This window comes from Myodes glareolus, chromosome 7 (genome assembly GCF_982192425.1).
Source record: "Myodes glareolus chromosome 7, mMyoGla1.1, whole genome shotgun sequence".
In the NCBI taxonomy this organism is placed as follows: domain Eukaryota; kingdom Metazoa; phylum Chordata; class Mammalia; order Rodentia; family Cricetidae; genus Myodes; species Myodes glareolus.
The window spans coordinates 75,583,002-75,602,738 of NC_142032.1; the positions used below are offsets into that span (position 1 = coordinate 75,583,002).

Consider the following 19,737-nt stretch of genomic DNA (forward strand, 5'->3'; position numbering starts at 1 on the left):
TATTAAAAATTCATTTAATAAGGGTTGGAGAGATGGTTCAGCAGTTAGAGCACTTCCAAAGGACACAGGTTCCATTCCCGGCACCCACATGACTGTTGGGAACTCCAGTCTCAGGGAATCCAACACCCTCTTCTGGTCTCCAAGGGCACCAGACATGCATATGGAACATATACATACATGCAGGCAAAACAAGCATATACATAAAAAATTTTAATTAAAATAGTGTGTATTTATAAACTATGCCCTGAGAATACATGGCATTCATCATTTACTATTTAGCATAAATACTTATTTATGAGTATTTAGTATAAATACTCATGTTTCTTTAGGAATTATTAATGTCTTGTATCGTGGGACACAATTTTAGATTCAGTTGGGGCATAGATAATACATGAAAGAAACTTTCTGATGTAGTTTGAATGATAGATGCCCTCTATAAGATGTAGTTGGTGGCACTGTTTGGGAGGTTATGAAGCTTTTGGGAGGTGAAGGCTAACGGATGAAGTGCATCACTGGGGGCAGGCTTTGAGGTTTTGGAGCCTTACCCCATCCCTGCTCTCTTTCCTTCTTCTTCTTCCCTCCCCACTCTCCTGGGTGAGGGAGGATGAAAACATGAGCAGCTGGTTTCCTTGATCCAACTGAAATCCTTACCTGCTGTTGCTACACCCTCCCCAACGCGATGGACTCTGGAGCCACAGCCAACCGAAAACCTTTTTAAATTTGCTTTTGGTTATGGTATTTCATCCCAGCAATAAAAAGACAATTAAGACAACTACTATACCGTGGTGGGGGGTATGGGTGTGTGGGTGTGTGTGTGCATGTGTGTATGTGCATGCATTCTGGGGGTGGGGTGACAGACAGACAGACTGAATAACTCAATATGTAGCCCCTGGATGGCCTGGAACTTGCTAGATAGATTAAACTAGACTTGAACTCACAGAAATCCACCTGCCTCTGCTCTCAAGTGCTGGGATTAAAGGCGTACGCCACCACGCCTGGCTACTCTTTTTTTTCTAAGATTCCTTTGAAATCACATGCAAGTGTGCACACAAAAGTAAACAGAAACTGAACTGTAAAGCAAATATGTCTTCACAGAATTCAGATAAGAATTACAGATATATGTAACAAAGCATAAACTCAATGAACCCCCTTAACCAAAAGGCATTCCAATGAATATTCTATATAATTACTGTTAGAAAAGACAAGTATAGACCACTATCTTTCCAAAAGGGTTAAAAATCAGTGCTACCAGAAAACAATGATAAGAGAAAATTATTTCTTAGGAATCTTTCCAATCATAAAATGTTGTGTTTGGACACAGCCCCAGGCAGTCCACAGCACTGACAGAAGCATGCTGGCAGAAGGATCACCTCCCCTTTTCCAGAGGTCCAGGAGTCTTCTAAAATTATGATGCGCCCTTATTACAATTTTGATTAAAAAGAAAAACAACCCACTACTATAAACTCACTCATTTTTTTACTCTTCTTGCAACTTATATTTCACAGCCAAGATTAAAAGCTGATTTTGCCAAAGGAAAACAAACGGTTTTACTTTCAAATTTGTTATCTATATCCATCCTGAGATAAAACTTTAAACAGCTTTCTGATAGGAAACCAAGCACGGAAAAAGATGCTCTTCTCGATTACAGCAAGCAATGGGATACAGCACACAAGACATGCAGGCATGGAACCTAAGCCTTTGATGCTTTAAGGGTATGTTCTCAAGATGCATAATGTATTTCTTCTCATTTGTTTGGGCCCTGAAGTTCCACCCATAGCCATACACATATGCACACACACACACACACACACACACACACACACACACACACACATATTAAACGATACTCTACATTAGAAAATAGTGTGTCAATTTCTAAAAGAGTTAAGCAGAATTACCAAGCTGACCCAGGAACCCTATACTCAGGGAAATGAAAACCTATGTATACCAAACCTTGCATGGTACAAAGATTTACAACAGCGTTATTTCTAGTAGTCTATGAATGGAAAGAGCACAAATGTTCATTAGCTGATGGAGAGTTAAACACAAACACACACTCATCCAATGCAGTATCACCTGACAGTAATAAGGCGTAAGGTACTGATGAGTGTGTGCTACAAGTGAAGCGGCAGGCAAAGAAGCCACAGCTGCGTCAGCGAAACACAACTGAGGCAGAAACTATCAATTCTAATATTAGAATCTGCAAGAAAACTGCTTCTGCCCCAGTTACAGTGGACAAACCAGGCTCAGCAAATCTGAGGAAGCTGACCCACTAAACAGCTGGAGGCCTCTGCTGGAAAGGATGACAGCTGTGGGCTATGCAGAGCAGTGAACAGGCTTCGAATCAAAGGATGCTGCAGGAGACAGGAGCCAGGAGCCAGCTCCACCTAACAGGCAACTGTTTATATGAACGCCCATAGAAGACAGTAGGAGTGAGGGGACATGTACAAGACGGGGAAAGCAGCCAGGGGCAAGCACACACTGACGCTCCAGTTGAATCACGATTATCCAGGATTATTTCTGTTTGAAGATGTATTTTATTCGTGTGTGTGTGTGTGTGTGTGTGTGCCATGTGTGTGCCGGTGTCACAGAACCCACTGGATTCTCTGGAGTTGGTGTTACCGGCACTTGTGAGCCATCTGACAGGGATGCTGGGCACTGAACTCAGGTCCTCTAGAAAAGCAGCAGAAGCCAACCCTCCGGTTCCTAGCCATTAATATTTCTAAGTGGTAGTATTTTTCCTTCTCCTTTATAATCAAACAAAAAAATTAAGCTTCTAAAAGCTTCTTTTGCTCATTTAACTTAAAATTTTGAGGCAGCATCTGTGGAGCTTGAGCCATGTCTCAAGCTCACATGTAGCTGAGGACAATCTTGAATTTCTAGTCCTGCCTCCACGGCACACACCACCACTCCTGGCTTTAATAGCTCCCTTTACTGAAGTTTATATGAACAGAAAGGAGGAGACGACAGATTTAAATGGCTATACTAGAAGAAATTTTATGATTATCAGGATAGCTCTCCTTGCTTCACAGTTGAAAAGGTCCTATGCTGTGGTATGGATTTAAAGTAAAGGGAGAAAAGCATCAGAATAATTTCTAAAATATTCACCCAAGGTATGGAAATACTTTCTCTATGCTTATTGCAGTGGTTTAAATGAAAACATCCCCAATAAAGCTCTCACATTTGAATACTTGATCCCCAGTTGGTGGCGCTGTTTTGGGAAGGTTTGGGAGATTTGACCTTGCTGGAGAACATCACTGGGGACAGACTTAGATGTTTCAAATCCATGACATTCCTAGTTCACTCTCTGTCTCATGATGCAGTTTAAGATGTGAGCTCTTAGCTTCTGTTCAGGCCAACAAAGTTTGTGCTCATTGCCATGAAGGACTCATTCCTCTGGAACCAAATAAACTCTTTCTTCTATAAGTTGCCTTGGTCTTGGTGTTTTAGGACAGCAACAGAGAAGTCTTACCCTTCACCCTAACTAGCACAAGTCATAACATATATTCCATTGTTAACTTGAACCATAATCTTTGGTGACCCTAATAAGCACTATAGTTCAAGCAGCCCGATCATTCTAAAAATATCCAGTTATGCTGGGGAGATGGCTCAGTGAGCAAAGTACCTGCCACATAAGTTCAAGGACCTGGACTTGGGTACCTAGCACCCAAGTAGGAAGCCAGGCATGGAGGTCTGTGCCTGCAACCCCACCACTGGTTGGTAGAAAAAGCAGATGTACTTGCCAGAAAACAGTCTAGCCAACCTGTGAGCACCAGGTTCAGTGAAAGACTATCTCAGAAAAACCAGTGCTAAACTGATCAGGGTGGCACATGCCTTTAATCCCAGCACTTGGGAGGCAGAGGCAGAAGGATCTCTGTGATTTCAAGGCCAGCCTGGTCTATATAGGGAATTCCAGGACAGTCAGGGCTACATACTGAGACCCTGTCTCAAACCCTCTACACCCTACCAAAAACAAAACAAAACAAAACAAAAAAACTGAGCAAAAAGAAAGTGCTAAAGGAACATACATGATGTTGACCTGTCTTCCACATGTGCACACACAGCACCTCCATGAGCACACAGATGCACACACCCACACACATAGGCAGAAGCCAATCATGACATATGACAGAAGTTTCATTTTCATGTTATTTGAAGATATCTTTCCCTCCACACTCAACACTACCTCAACCAAAGCAGCTCTGCTTGTCTTACATGTTGCGGTGCACGGGTTCTGACGGAGTCTGCTGCTAACACAAGGTTCAAAGACTACGTAAACTATTTTAAACACACATCCAGAGTTGACTGAACCAGATCCCCAAATCTGCTATCATATCTTATCGTCTCCGCGACAGTCGTTTGATGTCAGCTTACCTCCAGTTCAAGCTCCTGCGGTTCCATTTCAGAAAGTGACAATACAGCAATTTTGGTGACTTTACAGACCTCATGGTCTCCTGGGAGTTTGCCCACCAGTGCTTTTTGCCGAATTAAAATAAGCCACCATGGAAGATCTGAAAGAAAAAAAAATCTAATGAATGGATGGTACTCAGAGTGTTGTTGGCCTGGCAGTAAACGACCTAACGGAAACAAAACGTAAAACACACAATGAAGACACAAAGTCCTTTCAACAGAAGATGTCCAGTCTCACTCAGAGAAATGTGCATCACACGGCCGATTCTTGTGGCGAGGCCACGGGGAAGCAAGAACTCTTACAAGAACTCTTTTGTACAAGCAGTGCTGGTAGGATACCAACTGACACAGCCTAGCTGAAAATATAATGTATAATGCCTGAGAAACATCAAAGTATTCCATGATAAGACATGCTTCCTGTGTGTATTAGAAGAAAAGTATGTTACTAACGTATGTAATGTAGCTGTGCAGTCACATGTCTCACTATGTATGTAATGTAGCTGTGCAGTCACATGCCTCACTATGTATGTAATGTAGCCATGTAGTCATGCACCACACTATGTATATAATGTGCTGTGCAGTCACGCGCCACACTATGTATGTAATGTAGCTGTGCAGTCACATGTCTCACTATGTATGTAATGTAGCCATGCAGTCACGCGCCACACTATGTATATAACATAGCTGTGCAGTCATGCGCCTCACTATGAGATGTATTCAATGACATGGTTCCGTAAAATTATAATTGAGCTCGGAAACTCCAACTGCCTAGCGATATGATGGCACGGCTTAATGTGTCATTCATTTTGATTTGATCTATGTCATGTTTATAGTGATGAGGAATTATGGTATAAACAAACTTACTGTGCTGTCTGTCAGTGGTATAAAGTACAGTATACAATTATAGACCGAACACAGGACTTACCCGAATATATGTGCTACATTTGCCACTGGTTTATCATGGAGTATTTGCTCTAGGGGGATGGTGGTGAGGACTGAGTCCAGGGCTCTGTACATTAGGTACATACTGACTGAGCTGCAACACCAGCCCTACCATCATCTTAATTTTTTTCTCACACTTGCTTCTCTTGCAGAGAACCTACGTTCAGTTCCCAGCACCCACGGGGCATCTTACAAGTATCTGTAACTCTAGTTCCAGAGGATCTGATACCCCTTCTGACCTCCACAGGCACCAGGCGTGTATCTAGCGCACACACATATGGGCAAGCAAAACACCTACACACATCAAATAACCTGAAAACAACAACAAAACAAAATTGTTTTTAAGTTTTCTATAAAACATCACATCAAGATAACACTGGCAGCAGCCTCTTATGTCATATTTATCACAGTTCTGGACTGAATCAGGAGGCTATGCCAAGTGATTTGAGCTATATCAAGAGGTTTATGTCCTAATGATGTCCTAAAGAGATCCTGCAATGATGGGGTTGCTTCACAACCTGCTTACAGAACATATCCCAGTCATTAAGAAACACATATTGCAGCTAGGCGGTGGTGGTGCACGCCTTTAATGCCAGTACTTGGGAGGCAGAGGTAGATAGATCTCTGAGAGTTCAAAGCCAGCCTGGTCTACAGAGCAAGTTCCAGGACAGGTGCCAAAGCTACAGAGAAACCCTGTCTCGAAAAACCAAAAAAAAGAAAAAAGAAAAAAAGAAACCCATATTGTATTATGATAATCTAAGATATATTTTACTAAATTAAATACAAAGAAGCATGACAATTCCTCCTCAGCAGCGAGTTTCCTTTCCACAGCTTCAGTCACTGTGGTCAGCTCTAGTCTAAAAGCACCAAACAGAAAAATTTCAGAAATAAACAATTAGAATTTTTTCAATTCTAGGTCATCAAGAGGGGCATGGTGGTGATCTGTAATTCCAGCTGCTCAGAAGGCTGAGGCAGGAGGATTGTAAGTTCAAGGCCAGTCTGAGCATCTCAGAAAGACTCTTATATCAAAATAAAAAGTAGGGACAGGAGTACTGGAGAGAGGGCTCAGCTGTTAAAAAAAAATCCAGCTCCCAACACCTGCATGGCAGCTGATAACTGTCCACAACTCCAGTTTCAAGTGATTCAAACCCTCTGATGGCCTTATAGGCGCTGTGTTCACATAGTGAACAGACACACATGCAGGCAAGACACACATATAAAATAAAAATAATATAAATCTTGGTTTTTTATTTAAGTAAGGACCAGTGGGGTGGCTCAGTAGGTAAAAGCACTTGCCACAAAAGCTGGACAGCCTGTTTGATTTCTAGACTCCACGATGGAAGAAGGAACTGATCCTTGAATGTTGTCCTCTAATTTTCACACATGCACGCACACATACACACACGCACACACACCAATAATAAATAAATTTTAAATAAAAAGTAGGAAGAGACTGGAAAGTAGGTCGGTGATAGAGCACTTGCCCAGCAAGTACAAGATCCCAGGTTCAATCTCTAGCAATTCAAAAATAAGCAAATAAATTGCATGCCATTCTGAACAGTGAAATGACATCATAGGGCATTTGCACTTTGTCCAGTGTACCCATGCTATATACGTTACCCGCCCATTTATACTCAGCTGCATTATCAGACTGACGGCTGCGGTATCACAGCACTGTCCAGGCAGCCCCACAGAGCATCCGAATGCTCTTACACTATCAGCTGTCATTCATCTCATTGTTTTTAATCTCTTATTAAGTCTAATTTGCAAATTAAACCATATCAAGGTATGTATAATTAGGAAAATTATAGTACAGCCATGAACTGCTTATGATGGGGATACATTCTAAGAAGTATGATGTTAAGTGATTTCATCACTGTGAGAACATTATGGGATATACATCCAAACCAAGACAGCTATGATATCAAAAGATCATGCTCTTACTGGACCACTGTGGCATCCATACTGCTGACCAAAATGTTGCTATTGACAGCACCTGACTGCAGAGAATAGAATGGTGGCACTATCTGCTGTTTCAGGCGTGTACTGGGGATGGAGCAGATCTCTCCAGAAAGAAAAGAAGATACTGAACCTATGCTGCTCTACCCTTGATATAAGAAGGAAAGTGTGATTGGGCGGTTGTGGCCTTTAATCCCACCACTTGGAAGGCAGAGGCAGGCGGGTCTCTATGAGTTAGAGGCCAGCCTGGTTGAGTTCCAGAACAATGGAGGCTACACAGAGAAACCTGTTCTGAAAAAAAAAAAAGAAAGAAAGAAAGAAACAAGAAACAGAAAGGGAAGGAAGGTGTGATAAGATCATATACATACATAGATTCACTTATACAAACACAAGAGGAGAACTTCGTCAGAAGTTAATGTGATTGGTTAATGATAAGAGGGAAAGTAGAAATGAGGCAGAGAGGGGCAGAGAAAAGAGGAGTGACAGTTCGGAGCAGCACATTCTTAAAAATGCATGGCCTCTGAGTCGAGCTGCAGTTCCTAGAACAACAGAAATACTTCAATCAGCCAGAATGCGAGGGAATGAAACACAAATGAAGTGGTGAGCCGTTCTCCAGCAAACTGAAAACACGGGGAGGAGAAACAGAACCTCTAGGGCTGGAGTTAGGAATGACTGTGAGCCACCTTGTGGGTCCTGGGAAATAAGCCCAGGTCCTCTACAAGGGCAATAAGAGCTTTTAACTACTAAACCATATCTCCAGCTCCAATATAACCCCCCCTTTTTTGTAAAAATGTTTAAACATTACAAATAAAGTTCTCTTGACATGCTTTGACCGCCATCCTTCCTCCACGGCAAGGCTTTGACCCCACTCCAAACTCCACTCTGTTAATTCTCGCCTGTGAGGACAGCAGAGGTGGTAAATGATTACCAGTTCTTGGCATTAGACCTTTTAATTTTGTTTGAGGACTGAAAAACAAACATATAACAATTACTGATTTTACAGGCACCACTTGGCTGCTCTCATCTTTAGATGCTTTCCAGTTCATCTCTCCACATAACCGCCCTCCCTGCTATTGAGACGGTGAAAATGAACAGGCAAGGCATATTGCTGGTTCTCACACGTTTACTCGTATTTACGGCCTAGTACTGCAGGCTAGATTCCCCAGGCCACAGTTCCCTCTCCTAGGTCTGCTCCTCCGAGAAACACAGAGTACAACACTGCCATAACACTCACACAGTGGTGTGGTTTTGAAGACCAGTCACAGAAGTTACTCTCTCATTAATCCAAAAATGGGGTGGGGATTAGCTATCCTTTTATAGCATAAGATTTGAATACAAAGAGTCAGACTATTATTGTTGATGTTATTACTGAGATAAGGTTCCACAAAACCCCCACAGGCCTGGAAATCACCAGGAATTTCCGATGACCTTGAACTGCTGATCCTCTTGCCTGCACCTCCCAAGTGCTGGGATTGAAGGTGAGAGCCACCACAGCCAGCCCAAAGTCTCAAACACTTGGAGGGCTTCTGCAGTCTATACCTCAGACGGACACAGAAAGGTCTCTGCGTTGTGTCAGTGACTTCAGGGAATGAAATGTACTGGTAAAGGGAAAAGAGGATGAGAATCTGTTCATTTTTCCTTTGTTCTCTGTGAAGGATACGAACATTTACAAGTTCCTCTGTCATTTCAAACTGACATCTAAAGGAAGAGAGGTGAGCCAAGCGACTAGCTGCTCTCAGTACTTGAAGGCTGTTCTCAGATGCTCACTTTTTTTTCCGGTGCTGAAGATCAAACCCAGGACCTCCTGCATGCTAAGCAAGTGCTGCCACGGAGCCTTGCCCCCAGCCCAGCTACAGTTTTTAATTATCTTTCTGGTGACTTGAACATCCTGTGGGACCTGAAATGTTCTTTCTCTATGCTTCTTGCCTTGAGCCTATTTTGATATTAATGCAGCGATACCAGTATTCATTAGGTTAATTTTTGCAATTTTTCTCTTCTTTGAAACGGGGTCTCACCACACAGTACTGGCTTTCAGTACTATAATTCACTACTGTGAGAAATAACTTGAGGTAGCTTAGCCTGGCAAGCACTCGTATTTCCTGAAGCTTCCTCTTCCCCTTTGTGCTGACTAGACAACCAAGTCAAATTGAGAAGTCACGCTCCCACCAATGAGATGAGACGGAGAACACCTACCTACATCAGGCACAAGAGACAGAATCCACCTTGGCCAAGTGTGGGACTTGGCGCATCCTTTTTCCAAAAACAATTGTCTTGCCACACTACTTCTGCTCTGTCCATGTGTTCCTTTGTGCAATGCTGAGATTTATTTTGTCTCTAACACTATGTAGATCTGCCTCCTGAGTGCCAGGATCAAAGGTGTGTGCCACCACGTCTGATCCTTGGAGCTTCTTTTGCAGGACTCTGCTGTCTGCCTTTCTGTACATATAATCCACGCTGTGTACGGTATCTATCTTGAAGTAGCAGGGAAAAGGACTTTAGTTTTCCCATGTGAAAAATCTTTGGTTTCTATGAAATTCCACTTGCAATGTCAAGACTAAGTCTATCATTTGTTTACTTTCTCAGCCATCCAAGTATACCTTTTACTTTCCCCGATTTCTTTTGTGAATTAAGTCTTTAATTATTATTCCATTTTCCTATTCTGAAAGCTTTTACAATCTTTTGTTACCATTTGCCCATATACAGAAGGAAATGAACCTTAACCTATTAAACCTAAACATAAATTAGAGTCCTTACCAATTCTTAATATTAACCTTTAAAATTATTTTTGTGCTTTGTCTTCTTCTTTCTCCTCTTCCTTCTTCTCCTCCCCCTCTTCTTCTTCTTCTTCTTCTGTGTTTCCTTGTTAAATTCTCTAATGTGGCTGCTACTGTTGTGTTTTAATTCTTCATTAAGTCTGAACTCCACATGAAGCCAAATTCATTTACATTTACCAGCTTATTTCCCTTGGCCTTCACTCTTTCCTATATCCCTTCCCTTCCAGGGGCAATCATTTTCTTTTGACTGGAGAATTTCCCCTTTTTTCTGGAATGCTGGGGATTGAACCCATGGCCTTGTGCATGTTAGGCTAGCTCTCTGAGCTACCTCCAGATCCTGAGGCCTAAAAGACTATTTCTCTTAGAACAGAGACGTACTATCTTATTTTTCTCTATTTCATAAAGTCTTTTCTAAAATAGGAGGGTTGCTGAAGGCAGGACAGTAGGCCAGGGAAGTGAATAGGATATAGGGGGAACAGAGTCCAGCCACAGCACTGGCAGCTGAGAAGCTAGAATCCCAACACAATTATTAACATTTGCGTGAAGGCTGCTGACAAAGATGAAATTGCTTTCATTGATTTCTTTCCTTTTAGTGTTTGTAGTGTATGTGTACATACCTGTCTATGTCTCTCACACACAGTAATAATAGTAAAATAAAAAGAGAGTGTCAGAACAGCAAGAACCATGCTTAAAGGTCTAAGCCTACATGACTCTCAAGCATGGCCTTTCTCCTTTCCTAGACATTTTCTGGGAACTTCACAAATGAATCTGAATCTTTGTTTATAGTAAAGACATCCTAACTTCTCCATATTCCTGTGGTCTAGGATTTACCTTTTCGGCTGTAACTTCATCTAAAGTATATCCAACTGAAAAGAAAACAACCCTTAGCAACCCCTCCAAACATAACTTCAGGAGCCATGAAAAACAATATGAGTGTGTAACACACAGACTCGTAATCCTGACTCTTGAGAAGCCCCCATCAAAGACTCCTGGTTGATGGGCTCTCCTTAAATGCCTCTATTTTCTATTAACCTTGTGTTCAGATCTGTTTAAAACCTCTTCTTACCTAACTCTGACCTGGTGTAGGAAGTCCTTCTGAATATGTGTTGCTTTTATTGGTTAATGATTAAAGAATCTACCTTGTCCAGTGATAGGGTAGAATAGAGCAAGGCAGGGAAAACTAAACTGAATACTGGGAGAAAGAAGGTTGAGTCAGGAGAAGCCATGTAGCCCCACCAGAGACAGACGCAGGACGGAATCTTGCCAATAAGCCACAGCCACATAGTGATAACAGATTAATAGAAATTGGTTAAATTAAGATGTAAGAGCTACCCAAAAAAGAAGCTAGAGCTAATAGGCCAAGCAGTGATTTCATTAATACAGTTTCTGCGTGGTTGTTTTGAGCCTGGGCAGCCGGGAACAAACAAGCAGGCTCCTACAATTCTGACCCTGCTTCATACGGGCTTCTGCTGCACAGTAGAGAAGCAAAGGAGATGGCTGAGCGGGTAGAGTGAACTGCAAGCTTGAGCCCACACATGGAAGCTTGACAGAGGGTCAGAGAAACAGTTAATCAGGTCAGGGCACATGTCACCCAGCCTGCTCCATACACCATAACGTAGAATTAAGTAACTCTTTAAAAAAGCTGGGCTGACATGGTGGCTCTCTTGTAATCCTAGAACGATTGGGAGGCAGAGAGTTGGGCAAAGTGGCTAGCTAGTCTAGTTAACTAGGTTCAACAAAAGACCTTACTGCTGTGGAACAATCTGTGTGTGCACTATGAAAATGTGTTGCACTCATTACTAATAAAAAGCTGATTGGCCGATAGCTTAGCAAGATTTTCATGGCAGAGAGAATGCTGAGAAGAAGAAGGGTGGAGTCTGAGGAGTCTCAATCCAGACATGGAAGAAGCAACATGGGAAGTTCATAGATGAGGTTAAAGATGATCAGATTGAGGAAGACCTCCTGAAAATTCAGACTACAGACATAAAGAAATAAATCTCAAAAACTACAAAACACATAACATATATTTTACCTGCTCAAACATAAAACAAAACAAAAATCATCTTTGACCTCTACACACTACATATTCCATACTTGTAATGTCTGTTACCTTTAAAAGATTATGTGTTTTCAGAACAAGGGAACCGACACCAATGACAACAGATGGCCAGGTGATCCAGCAACTTAGAATGCCTCTGTTACAATCTCCTCAGAATTTTGCATCCAAAACAACTTCAAGGCTGCTGGCTAAGATGGTCCAGCCTCACAAACTATTCCAGTCAAGACTTAACAATTATCCTGATTTTTCTCAAGGTTCCCCCAAAGATACTAGCACTCACAAACAACAGGAAGTAGTCTAGAGAATGATGTTCATATTCCCACAAGATGGATTATGGATATTTATTACCATTTAAAGGAGGTTGGTTACAAGTTGTTATTGGTAATGATCAGAAAAAAACTGAACAAAGGAGATTAGATTCAGGGACCTTGTTCTAAAAAAGGGGGGGGGATATAGAAATGATAGGATAAAAGGGTAGATTACTGAATCCACTTTTAAACAACCAAAGTAAGTACTAGTTTTAACTATTTTACATTGGTATCAATTTTGGCTTATTAATACAAATTTAAAGTTATTATTTCTCTGGAGAGAAAGTCTCCGTTTTCTTGAGAAATGCTTATGTATACCTAGCAGGGTATTGACAGACAGGAAGATGCAAGGGCAATCCCAAGGAGTCCTAGATGGAAATAAGGGACAAAGACAATGAAGAAGAGGCCAGCTTTGTTACAAAGAGGGAAAAGACCTTGGTTGAAGTGTGTTCGGGTTTTACTGTTTTGTAGAGGGAGAACTGAAGAATAATTAAACTGAATATTTAGCTGAAGCTATTCCTAAGTAAAATGTCATTGCTAAACTCTTCCTGACTGATTACGGTAAAATTTAAGATGACAAATATGATTCAAAAACACACGGCTAAGTAAAAACAAACAAACAAAACAACAAAAACACAAACAAACCCAGAACTTTAGAAGAATTGAGTATTTCTCAGCTGCACTCTGGAGAAAATGCTGAGGCCCAGCATCTGCTTGACAAGGTATTAGACGTGATTAGATCATGTCAGAAAATGAATGAAAAGTAGAGTGTGTTATGAGGCAAACTGGCTGGCTCAGCTATCGAAGAAGAAATAGGCTGGATGCATAGTACCAACTTCTGGGGGCTCGGAGCCATGGGTCACATTCGCGTGACTGCATCAAGCATTGCTCTACCAAGGAGGAGTAACCATCGGCACAAGAAGACCAGAGTTCAGTCTCAAAGAAGGCAAGAAACCCTGGCACATAAAATCATAGAACAGCCGAGAGTAACAAAGGAAAGAATAGGACATGCAGTACCCATGGCCAGGCACCTGGGGGACGTGAGGGACAGAGAAGCAAAAAAGAATGGAAGAATGGTCTGATCAGCTGATCATTGAACATCAGTTGCTACTTCCAGAACAGAACCACTAAGAGAATGGGGCAACTAAACAATGCCAGACATGGCAGTCATTGATTTTTACACTTTACTTAGTCAGAAAGAGGGAGAGGGAAAAGAAGGGTGAGAGATAGATAGATAGATAGATAGATAGATAGATAAATAGATAGATGGATGATAGGTAGATAGGTAGATAGATAGATAGATAGATAGATAGATAGATAGATAGATAGATAGATAGATAGATAGTGTGTGTGAGTGTGTGTGCGTGCATGTGGTCGAATAGGACAACCCATAAGAGTTGGTTCTTCCCTGAAGTGGGTCTGGAGATGGGACTCAGGCCGCTAGGCTTGGAGGCAGCTGTCTTTACCTGCTGTGTTATCTTACTGGCCCAAACTTCTTTAAAAATTAACGGGGAACCTACTTCCTCGTAAAAAATCTTACATATGGATGAAATAAATAATTCTGAGATTATTATGAATAAGAAAGTGAATATAAAAATCTGTATTTGAATGACATTTTAGATCATTTACATTTTGTAGATATGTCATACTATAAATAATAGTACAGATTTAAGAAAAATATTAAAGAAACTTTAGTATAAGGGGTAACCACCTAAAAATATGAAAATAGATTTAGCTGTTTGGATTTTTGCTTTTGTTTACTGTGTCAGAGGTGGGACCCAGGGCAATATGCATACCAATGAAGCACATGCTCTCCACTAAGCTACATTCCCAGCCCACTTTTGTTTGGTTTTGTTTATGTATGTATGTATGCATGTATGTATGTATGTTGTGTGTGTGTGTGTGTGTACACTTGCTGAGTCATCTCATCAGCCCTACTGTTTTCATTTTTAAAGAGCTTTTTAAACGTGTTTGAGTATCTTGCCCGCATGTGTGTCTGTTGTGCACCATGTGCACGCAGTGCCTGAGGAGCTGCCATGTGGGTGCTGGGAACTGAACCAAGAGAACCAAGTACTCTTTTCCTTGGGGGGAGGAGGAGTTAAGGGGGTCTTGCTGTGTAACTTTGGAGCCGGTCCTGCAACTTGCTCTTTAGACCAGGCTGGCCTCGAACTCAGAGAGATCCACCTGCCTCTGCCTCTGGAGTGTTGGGATTAAAAATGTGCACCCCTACTGCCTGGAAGAGAACCAAGTACTCTTAATCAATGGGTCATATCCACAAGTGCTTGAGTTGTTATTGTTGCTGCTGTTTGCTTGTTTTTGAGAAAGGGTCTCACTATGTGGCCCTGGCTGTCTTGGAACCTACTATGTAGACTAGGCTGGCTTCTAACTCAAAGATCTACCTACTTCTGCCTCCTGGGTGATAGAATAAAAATGTGCACCACCACCCCCGGCCCTTGCTTTTATTTTTATTTAAAATAAATCAGTGGCTGGGGAGATGGCTCAACAAGGAAAGGAAGGTTTTTTGCCACCAAACCTGATGACCTGAGTACAATACCCTAGGGCACACGTGGTAGAATGGAAGTGCCAGCTCCCACCGATTGTCCTCTGACTTCCACTTAGTCCAAACGCCCAAACAACAGGGGAAAGGATTGTTTTGATTTGAGTCAAGGTCTCTATGTAGCCCCCACTGGCCTGGAACTCATTATGTAGCACAGGCTAGCCTTGAACTCATGATCCTTCTGCCTCTGCACCCCAGCTGCTAGAAGTTTGATGCCAGCCTCAACTATATATAGAATTTCAGGGTAACCAGGGACACACAGTGAGATCTAACCTCAAGAAACAAACGAAAACCAGATGCTTATAAATATACAACTCAATGATCTCAATAAATTCATAGTTTTGAAACTTTCATCACAATCTCTATTCAGAATTTAAGCTTGTTGGTATTATTATTATTATTTGGTTTGTTTGGTTTTGAGACAAGGTCTTATGTAGTCCACACCAGCCTTGATTGAGCCAGACTTAACTTTGTAGAAGATGAACTTGAATTTCTGATCTTCCTCCCTCCTCTCCCCCAGTGGTGAGGTCACAGATATGGGCCATTACAGCCAGTTTTCCTACATGATTTTAATAATGTGACTGTCAGTAGACAATAAAGAATTTATTACCACTTGGTACAATGTACACAGACACGAAACACATCCAAATTAGAGTATTGAGTTGGTTGTAATAAGAATAGTCCCCACAGCTCAGCAGTGGTGGCACATGGGAGGCAGAGGCAGGAGGATCTCTGTGAGTTTGAGGTCAGCCTGGACTACAAAGCAAGTTCCAGGAAAGATAGAGCTACACATTGAAACCTGCAGCAGGGTGGGGGGGGGAGGAATATAGCCACCAGAGGTTCATATATTTGAATGTTTGGTCATTAGGGAATGGTAATACTTGAGAGGGATTAGAAGTATTGTCTTATTGGAGAAGGCGTGACCTTGTTGGAAGAAGTGTGTCACTGAGTGTGGGCTTTGGGGTTTCAAAAGCCCAAGCCAAGCCTAGTGTTCTCTCTTCCTGCTGCCTGTGCATCCAGATGTAAGAACTCTCAGTTCCTTCTCCAGCATATGCCTGCCTGCTGCCATGCCCCCTACCATGAAGGAAACGGAGTAAACTTCTGAAATAGTAAACAAGATGCAATTAAACACTTTAGCTGGGCAGTGGTGGTGCATGCCTTTAATCCCAGCACTCAGGAGGCAAAGGCAGGGGGATCTCTGTGAATTCAAGGCCAGCCAGGACAGGCTCCAAATTTACACAGAGAAATCCTGTCTCAAAAAAAAAAAAAAGAAAAAAAAAACAAAATAAAACAACAAAAACAAACAAAAAACCACTTTCTTTAGCTGCTGTGGTCATGGTGTCTCCTCACAGCAATACAACACTGGCTAAGACAAGTGCTATCTAAAGAGCTGTCCTAAGAGCCAGGCTCCCTGGAGCTGAGAGCTCTAATGCCCTCAAGGATGAGGTTTTCAACGGCTTTATAGGAAGTACTGAAGTAATGCTAACAACACTCAACTTATTCAATGTTAAATGCTATGTCACTAGTCCCATAGCAAGGAAGCCCTCCATATAAAGACTACAGTCTAAAATTATATGCATAATATAGTTTACCATCTTAACGACTGAGACATATTCACCATTTCTAAACTGGGGAAGAGCAGATGCTGAGTGCTATTTTAATGAATGAGAGCAACGTGAGTGAGTTCTGTTTGTGACTGTTCAGTACTATGAGGAGTAATCCATTCAGTTACTAAACAAAGAGATTGGTCAAATTAAGACAATTTTCAAACTATTGCTGATATTTCATGGGATATATATCTTTGCTGGTGAATCTTTGTACTTGTTATATTTAGATAATTCTTGTCTTAACTGAGTTTATCTCCTTGGTCTTCGAAGTATATTTTAGCTTGAAGAGCTTTTGTGACCCATTTTAAAGCTTCAGCCTAAAGCAATCTTTTCACACTTTCAATAAGATACAACTATACCTCAGGTAATAAACAGAAAATAAATGATAGAAACATTCATCCTACCTATCTTCTGCAGTTACTAACTCTGTATGCACCTTCTCTCCTCTCATTCCCCTGCCTCATACCCTCCCACTGCCTTCTCCATTAACCGAGTCTTACATACTCATTTTTCTGACATTAAGTCATACATTACTTCCTCAAAGATGCCTTCCATCCTGGGACCCCCAACTCCATCCAGTCAGGCACATAGCACCCATATTCCAGAAGCTTATGTCAAAGCTGTATGACTAGGTAATGAATATACACTATTAGTTGAAATCTATTATCCTAAATGTTTTGAGTTTTGCTCATTCTAGAGCCTCCAGTGTGGACTCCAGTCATTGGCACACAGTAGGCACACTATGAATATCTGTTAAGTCAATAAGCACTCACTGAATGTTTTGGAATAGCCCCTGCTATGAGCAGAGCAGGCACAGAGACACAGACTGTAAAACCACAGCACTCCAGCCACTGTCCTTGTGGAGTTTATCATACAGAAAGGCTGCAGACAAATCAATACACACATAAATAAATAAATAAGAAAAGTAACATATCATTACAGTAAGAATGTCACTATAGTTTTTATTTCCTTCTGGACACTACCATGAACAAAAATATTTTGTTTTTAAAACTTGTTTTTAAATTATTACTGATGTGTCTATCTGTGTGAGTGTATGTTTGTCTATCCATGTGAGTGTGTGTTTGTCTAGCTGTGTGAGTATATGCTCTATGCGACCTAGGAGGCCAGAAGAGGCATCAAATCCCCTTGAGCAGGAGCTACAGCAGTGAGGAGCTGCCTGATGTGGGTGCTGGGAATTCAAGTTCTCTGCAAGAGCAGCAAGCACTTTTAATGGCTGAGCCATCTCTGCAGCCCCCAATAAAAATATTTTTATGGTGCTTTACTTTTCTTCAATTTGCCAAGCACATACACATTTTCTTTCCTTCTACTTTCTGTTCCTCAACAGGAAATCTCAACTGATCAACCCCAAACCAGACATTACAGTACATTAAACCCTGATGGTACACTTGCCTGCAAACACCAGAGGAAGAACAGTCAAATGAAAACCAAACAGCTCTGCATAGTTATTTCCTCACCACCAAGGCTAACAGAATAACTTTTGGTAGACCCTATAAAAGTGAGAAAACAGCTGAGTTTGATGGCACACACCTTTGATCCCAGGCCTCAAGAGGCAGGAATAGGTGGATCTCTATGAGTTCAAAGCCAGTCTGAACTCAGTCATGAAGTATATAGTAAGTTCCAGGCCACCCAGGGATGCATAAAAAAGCACAACTGAACATACTTTAAACTTTTTCATATTTTACTACTAAACACCTTTTCAGTCTCACAGTGGGGGTTCTGGTAACTATAGTTAATGTCATACAACTTCAGTAAATATTAACTTAGGAAAAACAGTCCAAGTTTACCTTTATTTTTTCAAAAGTATGTTTAGAAATTAGGTGGTTCTGCAGTAGGCTATCTCTTATGTTCTTTAAAGGAAAAACAAATAGGAATCCAACCAAAGTGGACACGGCAGGACGTGCCTACACACTCCCAGCACGCAGAACACTGTAGCTTGTGTCTACACACTCCCAGCACGCAGGATATGGCAGTTTGTGTCTACACAATCCCAGCACTCAGGAGGCTGAGGCAAGAGAATCACAAGCACAACACATACAAACGAGGAAAAGAATGAGAAGAAAGGGAGGCAGAGAGGTGGGGAGGAGAGGAGGAAGGAAATGAGAAATATTAGTTCTATGCAGGGCTATCTATGACTCAAAACCCACTTAGCCAGTCTGGCTGCTTTGGAGGCACGGACATCTGGCAACTGAGGTTCATGAAGAGTCCTGACCCAATGGTCATCATGTCATCTAGTCCACCTCCTCACCGCTTAGCCAGTCACATTCAGAAAACATGCCACCACTCAACAGAGACTGTTGGGACTGCAGAGAATTCTCTCCAGTGCTTCGGAACAAGTGTTCCAATGGAACATTAGGTTTTTGCTGTGGGCTGGGCCATCTCTTATATTTAAGTCTTGACCCTGGAATGTGAACATATTTGGAGACAATCTCTGAAGAGGAATTATATTATAATGAATTCATTATGGTGGGCTTTAATCCAGTATAACTGGTTTTATTTATTATTTTTATAGATTTATTGTGTTAGTTATGCATAATTATGTGGAGTATGTGTATGTACAAATGAATGCCAATGCCCCAAAAGGTCAGAAATATTGCATTCCCTGGAGCTGGGGTTGCAGGCTGTTGTGAGCCACCTGACATGGGTACTGGAAATCTAAGTCAGGTTCTCTGCAGGAGCAGTATGTGCTCTCAACTGCTAAGCAACCTCTCTAGCCCCACAACTAGTTTTATTATACGAAAATTTAAACACACAAAGACACAAAGGAAGGAAACCCAAGACAGGGATTGCAGTCATCTATAAGCCAAGGAAAAAGAGCTCAGAAGAAATGAGTCCTGCCCACACTGTAATCTCTAGCATTACAGGAAAATGAAATTCTGTGTTTAATGCTTCCCCCAACCTGTGACATTCAGCTCTGACTGCCCTAGCAAACAAGTATAGTTCTAAAAGTCACGAGAGCATGTTCTATTCCTCAGAGTCCAGAGTTCAGTGACAATCGTGAGCAGCAGCATAGCTCGCCCACGCCATTTTTAGATTGATAATGACATCTGTTCAAATAAAATCATGTTCCCATCGCGCTAGGCAAGAAGAAAAATGCATGCAT

The 19,737-nt window shown here is 41.6% G+C and overlaps 1 protein-coding gene across 2 annotated transcripts in view; it reads right to left on the reverse strand.

The window, feature by feature from the left end:
* Positions 1-19,737, reverse strand: part of Inpp5f (inositol polyphosphate-5-phosphatase F) — a 91,931-nt gene that overhangs the window by 37,491 nt on the left and 34,703 nt on the right. For both annotated transcript variants that reach the window (XM_048455114.3, XM_048455112.3), the window contains exon 3: positions 4,375-4,511. In XM_048455114.3, the coding sequence (XP_048311071.3) occupies positions 4,375-4,511 (137 nt within the window). The remainder of the gene's footprint in view (positions 1-4,374; positions 4,512-19,737) is intronic.